At 40.6% G+C, this 18,032-nt stretch overlaps 3 protein-coding genes across 20 annotated transcripts in view; 1 reads left to right on the top strand and 2 right to left on the bottom strand.

Moving 5' to 3' along the window:
* Window positions 1-10,348, top strand: part of LOC132261215 (potassium channel subfamily T member 2) — a 73,667-nt gene extending 63,319 nt beyond the window's left edge. For 6 of the 15 annotated variants that reach the window (XM_059759878.1, XM_059759877.1, XM_059759873.1 and 3 more), the window contains 10 exons: window positions 1,303-1,408; window positions 1,471-1,686; window positions 1,793-1,956; window positions 2,053-2,164; window positions 3,571-3,756; window positions 3,817-4,026; window positions 5,631-5,774; window positions 6,731-7,234; window positions 7,625-7,810; window positions 8,434-10,348. In XM_059759878.1, the coding sequence (XP_059615861.1) occupies window positions 1,303-1,408; window positions 1,471-1,686; window positions 1,793-1,956; window positions 2,053-2,164; window positions 3,571-3,756; window positions 3,817-4,026; window positions 5,631-5,774; window positions 6,731-7,234; window positions 7,625-7,810; window positions 8,434-8,628 (2,023 nt within the window). In that variant the 3' untranslated portion in view covers window positions 8,629-10,348. Of the gene's footprint in view, window positions 1-1,302; window positions 1,409-1,470; window positions 1,687-1,792; window positions 1,957-2,052; window positions 2,165-3,570; window positions 3,757-3,816; window positions 4,027-5,630; window positions 5,775-6,730; window positions 7,235-7,624; window positions 7,811-8,433 lie in introns of those variants that run through there. The other 9 variants (XM_059759886.1, XM_059759880.1, XM_059759887.1 and 6 more) reach the window with 7 other exon arrangements.
* Window positions 10,349-10,370: 22 nt separating this feature from the next.
* On the bottom strand, window positions 10,371-15,095 carry LOC132261217 (uncharacterized). Of its 4 annotated transcripts, none has more exons than XM_059759889.1 (4): window positions 14,382-15,095; window positions 12,622-12,757; window positions 12,113-12,484; window positions 10,371-11,778 (listed from the first exon to the last, which is right to left on the bottom strand). In XM_059759889.1, the coding sequence occupies exons 1-4, from the start codon at window positions 14,417-14,419 to the stop codon at window positions 10,819-10,821; spliced, it is 1,506 nt and encodes a 501-aa protein (XP_059615872.1). In that variant the 5' UTR covers window positions 14,420-15,095; the 3' UTR covers window positions 10,371-10,818. The 4 variants fall into 4 exon arrangements, with proteins under 4 accessions (XP_059615872.1, XP_059615873.1, XP_059615874.1 ...); XM_059759890.1 differs by having other exon boundaries at window positions 14,763-15,095; XM_059759891.1 differs by lacking the exon at window positions 14,382-15,095 and adding an exon at window positions 13,049-14,301.
* Window positions 15,096-15,570: 475 nt separating this feature from the next.
* LOC132259401 (gamma-soluble NSF attachment protein) lies at window positions 15,571-17,967 on the bottom strand. The gene is made up of 3 exons (XM_059757023.1): window positions 17,729-17,967; window positions 16,880-17,658; window positions 15,571-16,821 (listed from the first exon to the last, which is right to left on the bottom strand). Exons 1-3 carry the CDS (start codon window positions 17,853-17,855, stop codon window positions 16,756-16,758), a joined length of 972 nt encoding a protein of 323 aa, XP_059613006.1. The 5' UTR covers window positions 17,856-17,967; the 3' UTR covers window positions 15,571-16,755.
* Window positions 17,968-18,032: the final 65 nt, after the last annotated feature.

Below are 18,032 nucleotides of genomic sequence, written 5' to 3'. Positions count from 1 at the left end.
TGGCATGTCGACTATTCCCGGTAAGTGTAGTGCACACCAATTTTCTGTTGAGCAGAGGCCAATCACTTTTGGTGTCTCTATCTCTTGGCTTCCTGGTCACTTTTAGCGAGCTGTTAATCCTCGACGTTTGAAGTGAGATTATGCCTCACTACACACTCTCACCCCGTGATTTTGAGGGCAATCCCGTGAGATTTTGATCTTAACTGAGCGCAGTGAGGCACAGAGAGGCTCAGTTGCGGTGCTTTTTGAAGCAAATGTCTACAAGTTTCAATTTATTAACTCATAAAGAGTTAGTAATAATATTTGTGCTAACTGTTCTAGATTTTAAAAAAGATTGACATGCGAACGCAAAGTAAATATTTCGGAATTTTTTTTTTCATTTTCTCCACTCTTATCTATTGCATTTAGAGGTAGTTAATTTGGAGAATAACTTGATGAAATTTTCCAGTTAAAAAATCTCCATCTTTTTACGAGAATCACTCTGAAATTAATTTTTAGGAAATGATTTACATCTCAATAGAACCACTCTGTGCACTCAATTCACAGCAGACAAAGGGAACTCTGAAGTAAATCGACGAGACTGTTAAACTACCATAAATTCAAGTTTTCCACCCATAAACCATTGTGTCTGGAGAGATACAATTATTCACAGTGAGAGAGAGCTATAAAAACGCAAATCATAACCTTTTTATCAAACTTGCAGAATATTGCACTTTACGATGGTCTTGCTCATCATAACCAATTTTATTGCATTTGACAAAGTCTCACGAGAATGCACTTCAACTGTCGCACAATTCCACTGATGAGGGTGTTTTGAGTCTCTCCCCTAAAAATTTCCTCCCTTTCTCAAACATTGTCCCATTTAGATTGTATGTGATATTTACTATGCAAAACCCCAATTTGGCCTTTGATTGTATTGCACTAATTGCTTTGAGATGTGTATGAAAAAGCACAGAGAATCCGGCTTTTGCATGTTTTATTTTAGTGCACATTATTCCACCCATTAAAGCTTCCTTTGCATCCCAATTTGTCACAGTTCCATAAGTGTTCTCTTGCGTTTTATGGCATTTTATCGTAGAATTTACTTTGTGCATTTATCTAGAGGGAGATAAAGGATGAATTGTGTTTACTTCCTCAAATTCCTTATAATTCGTTCTATATTTCTTTTATTTTGGAAGTTAAATTCATTGAAAAATTGAGAGTAACTGAGCAAAAATTTGATGAGCAAATTAACAAAAAGTGGCTTTGATGAAATGGTTTTTGTGGGGAGCTTTCGTAATATGGCTGAATTCTCAAATGCAGGATCGTCAAGGGTTTTCCACCAGTGTCGCCGTTCATCGGTGTGAGTCCAACTCTGTGTTATCTGTTAAAGGAGAAGAAACCACTTTGTTGCCTCCAATTGGCTCAGGTGAGTAAAATCGTCATCTGCCTTCAGGGTATTACAAAATAAATGTGTTCACCTCCTTTAAGGTTTGTGAGCACTGTAGCTACAGAAATGCAAAGGAGTACCAGTGGCAGAATAAGACAATCATTCTGGCGGCTGATTATGCTTCAAATGGCATTTATAACTTTATCATACCACTGAGGGCGCACTTTCGATCGAAAACCTCCCTCAATCCAATCATCTTGCTCCTCGAAAGGAGACCCGACGTGGCTTTTCTAGATGCAATTTCGTATTTTCCACTGGTAAGTTCAGTTGAGTTATTGCGAACTTCACTCAGTAAGCCAATAATCACGTTGCAATTGATTGTATTGGAGTGCACTCAATTATGAATACTTAATCCGAAAATAGGTGTACTGGATGCTGGGATCAATTGATTGCCTCGATGATCTGTTGAGGGCCGGAATAAATTTGGCGGAAAATGTGGTAGTTGTCAATAAAGAGCTCTCCAATTCCGCCGAAGAGGACACTCTGGCCGACTGCAATACAATCGTGGCGGTGCAAACAATGTTCAAGTAAAGCATATTCCCACCACCAAATCATGCTCCTCTTCGAGCCTCTCTCGGGAAATTAATGTTATGTTTGTGGCTTTTCTCTTGGCTCATTTGCAGATTCTTTCCCAGCATCCGGAGCATTACGGAGCTGTCGCAAAGCTCCAATATGCGCTTCATGCAGTTCAGAGCGCACGACAAATATGCCCTCCATCTGAGTAAAATGGAAAAGGTACAATTCCATGGGCACATACATGTGGACGCTACCTCCTCCTCCGCCCTTAACACTGACGTCACGGTGCTAATAACATTAGAGAAACCATTTAATCAAGTTTTAGGCATTCTTCTCATTAGCTTCCATTAACGCAGTATGATTTGATTTCGTAGCGCGCTTTTTAAAGTCTCTTACAATTTTTTCGATTAATTTTCTTTAGTTGATACGATAGAGATAAATTAGAGAGAAAAATAATAGAATAATATCTTGTATTATAAGATAATTCTATCTAATCACTCCTTTGTTAAATTACCTTTCCAATGATTTGCCAGTTTTACTCACTCTCCTCATGTCTCTCTTTATGTTTGAGTGTGCGATTTTCAGGTTTAGGCCTTCTATTCTACACTTTATGTTAATTTTTGGTTGAGTACAAGAAAATCCCTAATTGAAAAAGTAATTTCAATGGCTTCACCGGAGATTTCACATTTTTAATTGAATTCTGAAGCACCATTGAAGAGGGTCAAATTTCTAAACTTTTGGAATCAAAAATGAATCCATATATGCTCCATTTCCACTCCCTTAAACTGGATTTAAGCTAGGTTCATAAATGTGATCTGTAAAGTTTCGCAAATTGATGATTGCTTCGACCACAAACTATTTTATGGTTTGCCAAAGCTCTATAAATTTCATATTCACTTTCACGAGAATATTTATTAGAGTTGAGATAATGCGCGATCTCGTATTTTGATTCATAACGTGAAAACTTGAAGCAGAAGATTTATCAATATCGATTTACATCTACTTTCATAAGAGCGCTGATTAAATGTTATCAAATTTTCATTTCGACTTATAGGATAAATTTTCGTAGAACACAAAAGATACTTTGCAGGGAAAATCACGTTCTTGAAAATTTAATTACATCTTACATACAATTGGCCAGTCAGATGTGATATTCCGGAAAGTCAAACTACGATTAAGTCATGCAAAGAGCTTTAGGTTGTTCAATAATAATTAATGTATAATACATATTATACCCATTTCAGACAGTTCCAGACAAAAGTGCTCTTCCTCTGGAATTTAAACACACGTAACATTTTGGAATATCCCTCTCACTCTCCCTCTCTCTCTCTCTCTTGGTGCCATTACATTATTGTTTTCCTCTTGAATAATTCATTGACCCCTCCACATTCTTGCATTGTTCAGTGAAAAAGTTACGCTGAATTTTTTGCTATTCGCATCTCAATTGAATTTTACTATGGGGATTTTCTTGCCGCTTTTATGGAGCACTTTCTAGTGTCTGTCTTTTGTGGAAGTGTATGTGGAAGAATGTGAAAGAAAAGTCTCTGAGGTGAGAGACTTTTTAGATACTAATTTTATATTTTGGCTCATCTTCTCGGTGGGTGGCTATTTTTGTGACTGTGCAGAGGGAAAAGGAGCGTGGATCTCACATATCCTACATGTTTCGTCTGCCTTTTGCCGCTGGGGCTGTCTTTAGTGCTTCAATGCTGGACACACTGTTGTACCAGGCCTTTGTTAAGGACTACGTGATCACATTCGTGCGACTTCTCCTCGGAATCGACCAAGCCCCTGGCAGCGGATTCCTAACTTCGGTGAGAGTGGCATTATTGCATTAATTGGACAGGTGTTCAAACCTCCTTCTTTGGCGGCAGATTAAAATCACAAAAGAGGAAATGTGGATTCGCACGTACGGTCGGCTGTATCAGAAGCTGTGTTCCACGACATGCGAGATTCCTATTGGGATTTATCGAACACAGGACACATCGGCGTCGGAATCTCATGTGAGTAACTCGCCAGTTGCAGATAAATGGAGACCATTTGGATCGTTTGGAATGAAAAATTGCGTGCGAATGCGACCGTCGGTGAGTCCATCTCCTTTTCCGACAAACTATAACACTAATCACACTCAAGACACTTTTATACCACCTTAACCTTCTCTTTTGTACTTCCCACCCATTTCGGGAATCGGTTTTTCTTCACATTACCTCACTAAGAAGACAATCTCTCGAATGAGACAATTTATTGTCCAAAGCATTTGACAAACATTCATCACTATGTTTCTTTTTTGTATTATTTTGTTTGTTTTATCACTGTTTTTCACAGTTCATGTTCTTCGTCGCAATTCGCTTACAAAAGAGCTTTGGAAAAAGGGTTTTTGTCTCATCGTTATTTTCTCATCTTATTTTTCCCATCAATTCTAATGAAATATAATATAAATCTATGCGATTTCTAAAGGATTCGTGTAAAAAATATAATGTATAAAAAACAAAAAAACTCATACCCAAATTCATGAAAATCAGAACCCTAAAAAATCACTGATTTGACTAAGATAACTCCTAACTTATTAAAAACTTTCAGCGTAGAAATGCATATAAAGTATTGTCAATTTGATCTCATCACTTTCTCTCTTTATACTCTCCTTTATAGAGCTTAAATATGACCTGACTTTGTTAGAAGTTCTTTTTTTACACTTGTCTTCCTTATTATTTATTATTCTACTCAATTTTTTACGATAAAAAAGTCCGCTGAACTTTCCTCTATCTTTTTTTGATTGCATTTTTGTACAAAGAAGACATATTTTCTTCTCTCCTTTTGATGAAAGACATTTTGAAGACTTTTGGAACATTTAAGTATAAATAAATGAGTTTTAAGCGAAGATTTTTGGACCCAAAGATCGCACACGCACGCAGTGAGTGAACTTTTACTCTACGTCTCTCTTCTTCTCTCTATCCATACTAGAAGATCTTTATATTCTCTCTAGATGGCCTAATCCCTTGTGGTACTTGTCTCAGTAGAAGTTAGAGCTGAAATTTGTGTAGCTTTGTCCCTGCTTTCGGTAAAGAAGTCAACAGTTGGCTTTGCATGGAAGAGCTTTTCACGAATGGCCAGAGTTATATTTAATTTTATGAATTGCCCAACATTTCATCATATTTCTTTGAGTCCCAGTGTCATTTGTCGTGACTTCTGTGAATCGTCTTTTGCCCAATTCCACGTCATAACAAGTGAATCTTTGAAAAAGAAACATAAATTTCCCTTGTTTTATTCGTTTTAACTTATCTTCTCAATGGAGAAGGAAAAATCCCAAATTAGCATGAATCTATAATTATGTTCAACAAAGTTGCAATTGGAGGGAAAATTCTGTGGCTTGTGCGATAAGGTTGATTGCCATACAATTGCCACTTCTCACAATTACTAGGAAATGCACAATTTTCCCTCCAATTTCTTCAGCTTATGCGTCAACTATGAAATCTCAGTTTTTACCTTTCATCCAACATTTATTCTCATGCGATTTTCATCACGTGAAGTTGAAGGGCGAAAACTGAGAATTACGGTTTTTATTACAATTGGCTTTCTTCTTATAACGCACTTGTTTTTCTCTCAGAAGAGATTTTTCACAAAAGAAAATTTTCTTACGAGGAACAAACTTTACTTACAATCTCAAACGCTTGACGCATGCCTAAATTAGTATGACGAGGAATCTGCAACGCCGGGCTCCTCAACGACTAAGGGCACCGCCGAAGCCGGCCTCCGCGGTGTGACATATCGCCCACCGCCGCTCCATAAGTCGACCTCCTGCCTGGGCGGCTGCTCAGATCGGCGTGGCTCAGCTGTAAGTACTTCCACTGTCTCAAAACCTCCGAATCCCTTGGATCTCGATGGGCCTCGGACGATAGGCATGGGGAGATTTGGAAGTTGTTTTGCAGAGAAAGGATGACTGTTGGTAAACTTCTATCAAAGTGGGTAAACAATGGAAGAAATAAGAGCAAATAGAAGAAAAGAATACATTTAAAAAATAAATTGTTTTACCTCTTTGATAAACACTTTTACCGACAAATTTTCTTCGACGATAAGAAACCAAAGAAAAATTCAAAATTTCTTTCTGAATAGATAATTGGCTTAATCACTAGATTTATCATTAAAACTTTCACCCTCAATTTTTCTCTAGGCTAGAGTCGATTTTTTCTCAGAATGCAATTGAAAACTCTTAACTAGATTCCCTCTAGAGATTCCATTTGGGGTAAGTAGTTGAGATATGGAGAAATACGACGATTAAGAATTTCTCCACATTAAGTAGAAAGTACATTCATTTCTTTTGACGATCTCTTTCCACGAGACAATAGAGGAATTTCTTGCTGCCTTCTTGTTTGTTGCCAGTTCTTAACCATATATATATTGCATCATTTCTTTTGAATGGCCACTCTATTCTCATGTAACATTTTACTAACTCTTTTCTTAGTCTCGAAGGGTGCGAACATAGTAGGAGTGTCGAAGGGTATTTTAGCGTTATTTTAACGTCTAGCCTCTTCTGTTGAAACGTTAAAATGACGCTAAAAATATTTTCAGATGCGTTCAGTATATTCGTACTCTAACAGCAAAACTTAGTAACTTTCCTAACCCGCACCCGGAGTTCAGTCTCAGGGATGCAGACGCGCTCCGGGAAACTTATCTGTGTTGGAATCAGTGTATTAGAGCTTTCAGAGACATTAATGTGGGAATTAATAATAAATTTTACATGCCTCTATTAGCAGAAGTGTTCTTTCTAGCCTATGAAATCTCTCTTTGCAGTACTCCCTCAACTTGGCAGACGAGGCGCGGGACAATCACGCCCAGCAGATCGAGAGGGCAGAAATAGCTAATCTTGTGCGAAGCCGGATGGAGTCACTAAACCTGCCCGGAGCTGACTATGATGACGTGAGCGAAAAGCGCAATCACCTATCCTACGTCATCATTAATCCGAGCTGTGACCTGAAGCTAGAGGAGGGCGATATAGTGTACCTGGTCAGACCGTCGCCCTTCTCCGCCCAGAAGACTTTCGAGCGCCACAATTCACGCCGCAAGTCAAACATTTCCTTTTGCTCCAATCTTGCCGCCGCCGCGGCTGCGGTGGCGGCGAGCGGCTCTCGCCGCGGCTCCGGCATCGGCCTCAATACCTTGGGCGGCGTCCAATCAATGTCCGGGTATGCTTCACCTCGTGCTCCGCCTTTAGTAACAACCAAATCCAACTCACTTTCATTACCTGACAGCCCTACAGTCGTTGGACAGCAGCGCGGACGCAGCAATTCGCTTCGGGTTTGTTCTCTGCCTCACACACACCTTTGATTCTCTAATTTCTCTATCTCTAGGCTTCAGAGCGCTACGGTTGCTCTTTGCATAAAACTTCCTCGAGTCCATATTTTTCAATTAACCTTGGCTTGATCAATCGCTTGAACGCAGTAGAATTTTTTTTGATCGTAAACTTTGGTGGCTTTCAAGTGATTAGATCACTGCAAAACTCTAAAAGAAGAATTGGCTCTAGCTGCAACAACTCCTAGAGTTAGGTTAGAGTGCTTGAGGCTCTCTCTAGGAAAGTCTCATTTCAAAATTACAACTCTCAATTATTGCTGCCAAACCCCTGTGCTTATACCCATTTTTCCATTTTCGCTCTATCGCATCTTCATTCTCTTAAAATTGTCTGCGCAGATTGACAATGATATTCTGCTGAGGCGGTCCAGCTCCTTACGCCAAGGACTGCCCAACGTGGGCATCCAGGGTAGACGGAAGTCCTCCCTGGAGGAGATCGGCATCAGCCATTTCACCACCCTCATGCAGGCCACAAACCACAGCAACCCCATCAAGATTGCCCTCAACGGTAGCATTGGGCTTGAGGTTAGTATAAAGGCAAGTGTTGTGTTTCGTCTTCTTTCTATTCTGCGCACTTACACATCACGACAATTGGGGCATCGTGTTAATCCATTACCAATTATGGTGTGTTGTCGGTGAATTCCAGTTGATTTGAGATAACTTCTGTACGATTTATTAGGCCTGATAGATAAGAGAAAGTGTTAGGTAATCAATTGGCTTATCTTTGAAAATGGACAGCGTGTTTCCTCGGAATTTCACGGAAGCAGGTTTATTTGTGACTGGTGTGAAGAAGAGATAAAATGGGTTGTTATGTCATTCGGGAGCGCAACCCACTCAGAAGCCCCGCCCACAAATCACAGAAATTCCCCAAACATATCGATCTACCACCAATTTCCATCCCCAAATTGAATGGAAGAAACCTTCAACTAAAGCTTGACAGATGAAGAATCACGCTGAGATCAGAACTCAACGATCGAAGGAAATACAGAGGGTTCAAAAATTTTCATTTCATACGGAAGATAGGAGGAGAATACTGAAGCAATTATTCAATTCTCTGACGTTCTCTGCCGATATTTGTCACTAACACTTCTTGGTGTATTTCTACTTTGAATAAGTTTGGACAATACTGAGAGGTCTTATCTTTCCAGGTCACTCCTCCGGAAGAGCCTCTGCCTGTGATCGGCGTGCCGTGCATGAGTGGCGGCGGTGTGAATCCATCAGGTCTAGGCGGGTCAGCCTTGGGTATCAACACTCTAGGCGACACAACACCGAGCCCACTGTCAGTGCCCCAATCTGAGTCCGCTTCGGCCAGTCCGCAGCATCTTCAAGGCACGATTGTATGACCTTCGCTCAATCCCTCGCACAGCTACAACATAATGTGGGGCCGCCGGCTGCGCTCTGCAGTGCAGAAGAACAAGTGGATCTAAGTTCAGGCGTAGGCCGGCGGCGACAACCCACATTGCGGTCAGTGAATCAACGCGAAAATGTAATTTGTCTAATCAATTGTAGATGACATTATTCGATAAGTGCAGATTGAGACTAATATTCAATGAATATTAGTGTAATAGAAATGTGTTTTGGGAACAATTTGTAGCGATTGTAGATGCATAATGAAAATTGATACAAAACCTTGTGAATAAAGTTGATGAGTCAGAGTTGTATAAGAAAACGTTACATTTTCCTATATATTAAAAAAAAAACTCAAATTGACAGCTCTTTTTGATTGTAAAATCGTATTTAGAGGTGAATATCCATTAGAGATATTTTTCATATCCAAAAGAAAGAAGTGGAGCAAATGGACTAAAGTGTAGTATGGTATTATTCAGAATTGAAGAAAAAAATGATCCTAATAGTGTTGAAAAATCGTTAGATTATTATGTAAATATTTGTATAAAAGACCATTCTTTGCCAATCTATTTTACCCATGAAAATTTCATTGAACTAATCCCCTTCTCAATTTCTTTAATATCAATTAAAATTACCGCATAGCGGAAGTATGATTAGATTGACTATATACCAATTTAATTGTATATTTATTCGTATAACATTACTACCAAAAGAGAGTTGTGTAAATTGAACAAAAAAGGAAATTGACACATCTATAATTCGAAGACATATTTTATCATATAAATAATTATCTTAAAAATTACAAAAAGAATCATCGACTGACCATTGAGATGAAAAAGTCAGTAACGCTTTGGTATACTGTGAACGCTTTACTAACTTACGATTTGTGACACAGACAAGATATAGTGAGATGGGTGAGCATTGATACATTGAAAAATATAGGAATTATCAAAAATTCAATTATGTAAGACATAATAGTTATGAAATGTTTAGAAATTGACTCACCTCTTATTTATCGGCTTCAAGAACTCTCTGATTTTAGTGTATAGCAATGGAGGGAAGCCTGGTATAACATAATTTGTACAGTTAAATCTTGTAGAATGCTATTTGTAGATAGGATTGGGAAGGAATACTTCGCTGGATGGGTAATAAGGATTCACTGATGAAGGTGCTACGATATTTATTTCACATTTTCACGCTATTTTCGCTGTATTGCTCAATTACTTTCCCTTAAAAATATAATCACCCTTCAGTGACAGAATATCAGCACACACGAGAGCATCACAAAAGTGAGAGGAAATAATTCACAGAGTTTCGAAAAGCACCCGCAGTTCACACCCAACTGACAATTGGGGAAGTAAATGTTAATGACATTTTGTAATGTTTGTCAAAATATGTGTTAAAAGGCCTTAGGTGACATTGTTCAGAAGGAAGTGAAACTGTAATTTAGCCATCAATGTCTCTCAAGAGAATTAAATGACACAATATGAAAAAAAAATCATTTGGAATACATGAGAAAATAAAGTGTAGTGACTATAAATTTATAGGCAAAGATCCGATGTAAATACAAAAGAAATATTTACTAAATATTCTTTATTATTTCATTAGGAGTTTGTAAAATGAAGGGTGAAAGAAAATAACTCTAATGAGCTAAAGTTTAAAGTTATGTTAATCTTCTAAATATTAGATAAATATATTATTAATTAACAAGAAAAATGCTGCTATCCATTCTCAATCCCTCATCATCAGATTCTTCATAGCGCGCGCTCCTTTACAAAATATCTAACTACAAGTCAGTCCAAGATTTTCAGTCCTCTGAGTTCATTCATTGTTTCCTCAACAAGCTTTTATGCATTTTATTGTGAAGTTCTTTTTGAAAAAAAGTGCTTTCTTTTTGCTTTTAAACCAGGACAGTTGGCACATTGCATCGTAATTTTGCTCAATATCACTAATTAAATTTTCATATTAAGTTTTCAAGGAAACCATCAATTAAATACTTTTCCAGAATTTCACTAAGTTATTATAATGTATGTTAGCAAAATATGTTATTATATTCCTTTTAATAAGTAATAAATTCTCTGGTAATATTTGTGATGAGAATTTGGCGCGAAAATGTGCTTTAATACAAAAAGGCGCATTTCTTTGTGCACAAATGCGTCTCTAATGGCAAAGGTGAAAGCTTAGGTTTATGTAGTCTTGGGACGGAGTACATTAGCAATGAATTGGCCACCGATATTGCCGCGGGGATGATAATTGCACACCACGATGACCTTCCCCTTCTGAGTTCTAGCCATGCCCACGCCCAGGTATCGAGATGAGCGCCAGATGAGTTGTGTAAAGTGTCCTGCCCTGAGAATGCCCTTTGGCTCCACGCCATAAGTATATCCTTTTCCCTCCTCATACCATGAGCGACAGACGTCTCTGGGCTTAGCGCGAGCATTGCTCTCTGATGTCCAGAGACAGTAAATGTTCTCGCCATACGAAGAATTTGGCCTGTGAGCAAATCTGTCCTGCTGAGCGAGCGTTTCTGCCCACTCTTGCGCCACCAAAGTCACCTCAGGGCCAACAATCAACTCAGGTGCTCCGTGCTTCCTCCTCAACTCATTGTGATGGTGCAGAACAGCATCCGCGAACTCTCGGAGATCTATGGTGTCCTCAAAGTGTACTGTTGGAGAGGTTTTCTCGCTCTCAATTTCCCTGATGCGTCGAAAACCTCCCACCGGAGGCACATTTTCAGCGAAACTGCCGATGAAGTTGCCCGGTGGATCGTAATTTGCCACCACAAACACCTGCCCTGATCTATTCTTTGCCTGACCCACACCCAAATCCCTGCTGTCCTGCCACACCACTTGCGTGAAGTGACCCGTCTTGAGTGTTGCCGGCTCGCGGTGGAAACCATGATGCGCCACTTCTGCGTACCAATTCTCCACAGGATCCCTGCCATTGACACTCACTCCCCCACCGCCAGAGGACCAGGCGCAGAAGATATTCTCCCCATACGGTGAGTTGTTCCTGTGCACTGGCGTTCCTCGCGCTGCGATGATCTTGGCCCACTCTTCAGCGTGCCTACAGAGTTTCTTGTTGAGTCTCAGCGGAGGAACGCTATGTCTCGCCCGGAATTCATTGTGCGCCTTTAAGCACTCCACCTGGAAGAGGCCAAAGAAGAAAATTCAATTCAACTTGATTATTTCTACCTAAATTTTAGCACCCTTATTGAGCCGGCGCCCCTTTGCATTACTTGTTTCGCACGGACCACAAATGTACAACTCAAAATTACATCGAAAATAACTGAGAATTCGCGTGATTCAGGAAGATATATTTATGTGTGGAGCCAAACAATGTGCACGCAATAAAATACCAATATTTTGGTGTGAATCGCGAGGGAGTCATTTGGAAGTGTTTTTGGCTAATCTTAAAGCGCCAGCATATTGAAGGCATTTGCGACAATTTGTATTTAATTGAGAGGGGTTTTCTTTATACCTCAAAGTCAGTGAAAACTGCTGCCATTCCTGAACGCCTCTTTGCCGTGGGCGAGGGCGTTTTGTGACGCAAGCTGAGATTCATAGTGCGACTCGTGGGCGATTTGGAGCCGGGATTGGGGCTGTTGTGACGCGATGACTTGGGTGTGGAGAGTCCAGAGTGGCCGTTTGTGATGGCTGGAGGCTCCAAAGAATTGGGCGCGTTCGGCGTTTGCGGAGTGCTTCCGCAGATTTTCATGGAACTGAGGGAATTCCTCATGGAGTCCGTGAGATCGCCCACATCGCATGTCTCCTTCAGGACAATTGTCCTATCCGGCTTGTGGCCCTTGTATGTCTGGATGGTTTCAAAGGTGACGATCTCGCATTGATTTTCCTGTGCGGCATGAGGAAGATATTAGAATAGCACGTGGATTGTTTGGGGGCAAAATTGGCCTTGAGTCACGGAAGCAACACTCGGAGAAATCGATGCCAAATGTTGCTTCCCGGCCAAGTGCGCCACCAGACACTTACACCTTGTCCTCTGTGGTTGATCAGACGCTGATCGCGTTTCCTCACCATCACCACGCGCGACAGGGAACCGCAATCATGTTGGGATGATCCCACTGGCGGCAGCCTCACTCCGTCCATCAGGGCAGATCGGGCTGGTCTGTGTTCAAAATTGGCCATAAATATCCACACGAGCAATTTGTGAGACATTAAAAAAACACATGCAGGCAAGAAAATCAAACAGACATTCTCAACGCATTCCAAATAAACAGCAATAAAACCCTTGTTTTACAGCAAAAACACTCATTCCCAATCAATATTAATCTATGAGACAAATTCTTCAAATTCATCACGCCTCCAAACGATCATGTCAATTGATCGTTACAATTTTCGCACTAATTAAAACCCCATTTGAGATCACTCCCGCGAATTCGCATCGTTCTTTAATTACCCAACAATTATTCGATGTGGCGCCTGAGAAACTCATGCAGAATTCCAAATAAACACACTTCCTTTCCAGTCACAACTTCCATCTTTTCTTGTGCCCATTTCGACGCACTTCGCGAGAGGGTCACACAGTGGAATTTCGTAGCATGAAAATCCACTTATGAATGCCGTTAAGATTTCACCCAGTTTTTCAGCTCGATATCTGAGACTGCGTGGAAAATATGACGCCCGCGAAAATGTGGAAAATTCCCATCAAACTAATTAGAGATGATCAAACAGAAGAGTTGATAAACCTCTGTGAGCATAAAACAACACCAAAACTACAGCTAAAGCCTCTAAAACGTGATAAGCATGCTGGTGTAATCTAATGTTGGAGAACAACGCAGGTTCTTATTTATAGATGACGCTTGATTTTGCAATATTTGCATCAAATGACGAAGCAATAGTTAATTAGTGTGTTTGAATAAAAATGAGGGCGATGAATACAAAGAAAACTTGTGTTTTCCCTCGTTGAAATAAATTATGCAAACATTGCAGAGTTTCTGGTCTGGGTGCTGCTTCATTCACGTTAGACACTTTTCCGAGCGATTCCCACCGAGGGGCGCACTATTAGGAATATTGCGGGGCTTAGAAGATCTGCCAGTATAAAATTTATTTAATTGTCTGTCCTCCAAATGAACTGAAGAACTTAAATAAGCCCAAATGATGAATTGGGATCAATATCAATCGGAAGATTACTTTATATTCCTTTAAATTTATACCTTTATCATAAAGTGATAAAGCAAAATCGACCGGAAAGAGCAAGAATTTAGAAATCTATCTGCCTCGGAGATAAAATACCACTTATAACACTTCAATAAACATTCAGTATCATTGGAATGAAGTAATGCAATATAACCAATATATCCTCCATTCAATGCAAACCATCAGTTCGCCTAATGACGCACCCCTTCAGTCCCTCGAGAGACTTTATCACGACAAAATTGTCCACTCTGTGCGCGTGATATTAAGTGTATTGAGTAACTTTTTCCGCAACACATTTCATGAGGTTTTTGGCTCCAATGATCACCCAATGAAAGTATCTCTATATAACAACAAAAGGATTTCAAGAGTGAATTGAAGCCAAATAAGTGTGAAATTGCGGATGGATTTCACCCGGGAATAAAATCCACCCAATTTAATGGCGTAAATGTAAAATTGTCAACATGGAAGATGAGAAGAGACATGATGAAAGTGGGGATACAAATGAGCAATTCAGGCAGTGTCTAAAAACAGAGATAATTGAATTTTCATGAATGTGGCGACTTGCAATAAATCTTGCTCCTCAGCAAAATTACCTGCACCTGGATGCCATCTTCAAGCAGCACACTTCCATCTTTTCCCTCTTCTATATTAAAGCTAATTCTAGACACAAATTCGCCACGGAGTTTGTGAGTAATGGAGAAAGAACCTCTTATCTATAGCTTTTTTGTTACTCTCCTCTCCGTGCACGATAAACGCTTGACACACACTTTGCAATTCTCAACTGTGAATTGCGAGAAAAATAAAGTGATAAGCAGACTCTCTTGGGGGATTTTGCGGCACTCAAGAAGGTTGATTAGTCGCCCATCTCTAGATTCTCTGTGTCAAGAGTCCCAGAACCTCTCATAAGATCCGCACACAGTATTGATTTATTAGCACACGACTGCAAAATGCAAGCTGTGTAGAGTGATTTGCACCTCTGACTGCAGGAATGAAACTCTCGAGGGGCAAAAGTCCAACGGCAGCTCTCAGAATCCCAAATCGATAGGCGAAGGTTGATGGGCTGGAAATACTATCACAACTTGCGTTTCACAGCACCCAAAAAAAACCAAGAGCGACCACACAAACGATTGATTTGATGTTCGGAGCACTACTGACTGACTTTCGAGTCGACACTATTAATTTTGTGGGCTCTTTTCGCATATCCCGGCGCGACTCTTCGGTGATTCTCGTGATACTCAAGACGGTGGAGCTGTTATCACTTAACTTTACTTATGGCGAGATGTGCTCACGATCCAGAACAATGCCCGCAGAACTGGGAAGTGTTCCGAGTGTCAGCAGCCTCGATTGCCCTTCCCGCAGGAATTCACGTGATGACAGAGGGTGCACAAAAGTGAGGGGAAGTGAGCGCCCAGATGACCGGCTCAGAAGTATTGATTTTACTCCACTCTGCGTAGTGACAAACCCCTCGCATTCACCCTCGCACAAAACGCGCCTTTTCTGCTCCATTCACCTGATTCTCTACCCTCAAACCGCCCAGAGATGATCGCTCTACGCTATTTTTAGACGCACTCCCGCACTGAGTAAACAATCCACACATCAAGTTTAAGGTCGTCACCTCGAGATATCTGCTCTATGTCTCAAATAATTGATTTCTTATCTACGCGATGAGTGCAATTCACCAAACAAACAGCCCCGTAGAAACCGATGTAATCATTTACATCCGTAGTAATCGTAGCAGGCAATTTGTAAATTTAATGGACAGTTTGTTTCCAAAGCATCTTTATATTTAAGTCCATATTAATTTCTATTACTATTCTTATTATTACTGAGGGATTTTAGGTACGAACGATATATGATAAAGGACGAAATTTTAGAGTGGGCGGAGCTACTTTCAGTGCAAATTATTCTACTCCGTTGCAGTTTCATGATACTATTGAAGGTGTTGTTCTTTGCTGTTTTAGCAAATTGTCGACACGCAATATTACAAGTGTAGACAACAGTTCTAACTTGAGCAATTTATTGAACAATGTTCACTCACTCCTGATACAAGGTGCGATGCCAAAACCTCGTGATAACCCCAATCATAAAGAGACCCACCCTTCGAAATTAGTGCCAAATCGGTGGGAAATTAAAACACTAAAAGAACAAACATGAGACAAATGTATTGACAACGGAAATTCTTTATTTCTCATGCGCTGATAACATTCTCAATTTGTCAAAGTGACTAGATAATTTTCAGCAGTTTTTTCTTCTTTATTATTAAGATTTCATAATTAGATTACAACGTTACACACTGACACTTTTGAGGTGTGAATAATTTCATATTTTTCTTGCTTCAACGTTTAAATATGTTTTCTTATTTAAAATTGGAATAAAATATTCACTTTAAGCGAAAATATATTCTTTTCTATTATTTTAGTTTTCTGTTTCTCTTTGTTATCAATTCAACTCTTTTTTTCCTCACTATTTACAACTGTGGACATATTGTGAACTCTTTTCTTTTGTTAAACCTTCCCTTTTATCGAGGAAAATCATCATTTTGTACCACTAGTATTTTATCTATTCAAACTGAAAACCGCATCGCGACTATCACAAGTAATAAGAAGAGATTAAAAAATATATTATGATAAAATAATTTGTTACGAAAGATGGGAAACGAGGCCAAGTTCTTCAAGAATGAAGATAAAGGAGTTAAAGAAAATAATAATATTATTGTATAAAATGGTAAATATACTCACAGAAGGAATGATTGCGTTCCTTCTCAAACAGTCTCCGAATTCCCAATTTAATTTCTAATGCTCAATTAAATGATATTTAGATAAGAAAATGTGTACCATATTTTAAATATCTGGGTGTGTTTTTGAAGCATATCGGGAGGATTTCCGCTGCGAGCACGGCGTTCCTGGGAGTCGTTGAGAGATACAGAGAGAAAATTGAAGGGAGATCCATAAAGCGGGCTTGTTCCCACTAACACAATCCACCCTCTTCGATGTCGTCCGAGTTGGGAAAACTCCTGCCGCTGTCCGAGGGATTCTGAAAGACATGAGCAAGTTGTTAGTGTCTGGCGAGGGAGATTTGGCGGCGATTTTACCTCTCCTGGCGGAGCGTTTGGGGATTTGTAAGATGCCGCGGCGTTCTCGATGACACTGGCTTTTGGGGCGGTGGACAGCCCACTGGGCAGTGGCAAATCTCTCGCCAATTTCGAGTATTCAACGTCCATGTGACGAATGAAGGGCGACATGAGCGCCTGGCGTGCCAAATCTGGATCTTCGTCATCGAAGCCTTGGAGGAGCATTTCGAGCGTCTGAATTTCTGAGGGCTCGCAGAAGTTACCCCACTCCTTAAACGCCTTCTCGGCAGCTACATAATCCGCCCTGGCCAGTTGCACCAGCACTAAAACAACGGCCAGTCGTCCGATCGCCTGGAAGGTCTCCGATTGCTGGTTCAGAATGATCTCTCGCCGGATGATGTCCGTGGCCTCGTCGTAAAACTGATACTTCACCATCAGACGCGCCAGGCGGCTGAGGTATTCGATTCCCTGTCGCGTGGAGTCCTCAGTCATCACGATATCCACGGCCTTGTTGAGCAGCCCGATTGCCATGTCAGGCATGTGACTCTCCATGAACTTCGACGATTTCTCCAGCACTGTGATTGCCGCCTCCGGAGACCCATGCTGCTGATAGAGACTCGCCGCTTCCACCACAACCTCTGGGAGATCCTTATACTTTCCCATCTCCTTCATGGGCTGCATAGCCAGTTCCAGTGCCTTGGCTGCATGGAACCACGAACGATTCAACTTGTAGTGGTGGGAACACTTCATGAAGCACTCAAAACTCTTGTCATACTGCTTTGCTATGCGATACGCCACACCTGGAAGGCACACACAGCATCCGGGAGGTGAGAAATGATCCGGAAGACGGGGGAATTACACACAAATTACCTGCTTTTTGGTACTCATCAGCAGCCACATCGTAATCGGGCTTCCACTTGAGGAACCCCGTCTTCATGCTCTTCTCCGCCTGGCGAATGTGTTCCAGGGCCTCTTCAATCTTCCTCTGATTCGCCATGGCAAAGTGCACAAATTTTTTCCAAGGTTTTTCACTCCTTTTCCGCCCTGACAGGAAAAATTTCCTTTTTCCTCTCCAGACTCTTCGGACGCCTTGCGATATATCGGAGAACAATGTCGATATTTCGAACAAGATTCGAAGCAATACGCGGCCGAGTGCGGCTGAAATTGTTGCAAC

Source organism: Phlebotomus argentipes, unplaced genomic scaffold (genome assembly GCF_947086385.1).
Source record: "Phlebotomus argentipes unplaced genomic scaffold, Phlebotomus argentipes genome assembly scaffold_18, whole genome shotgun sequence".
Classification (NCBI taxonomy): domain Eukaryota; kingdom Metazoa; phylum Arthropoda; class Insecta; order Diptera; family Psychodidae; genus Phlebotomus; species Phlebotomus argentipes.
This window is presented reverse-complemented; position numbering and strand designations above follow the sequence as displayed.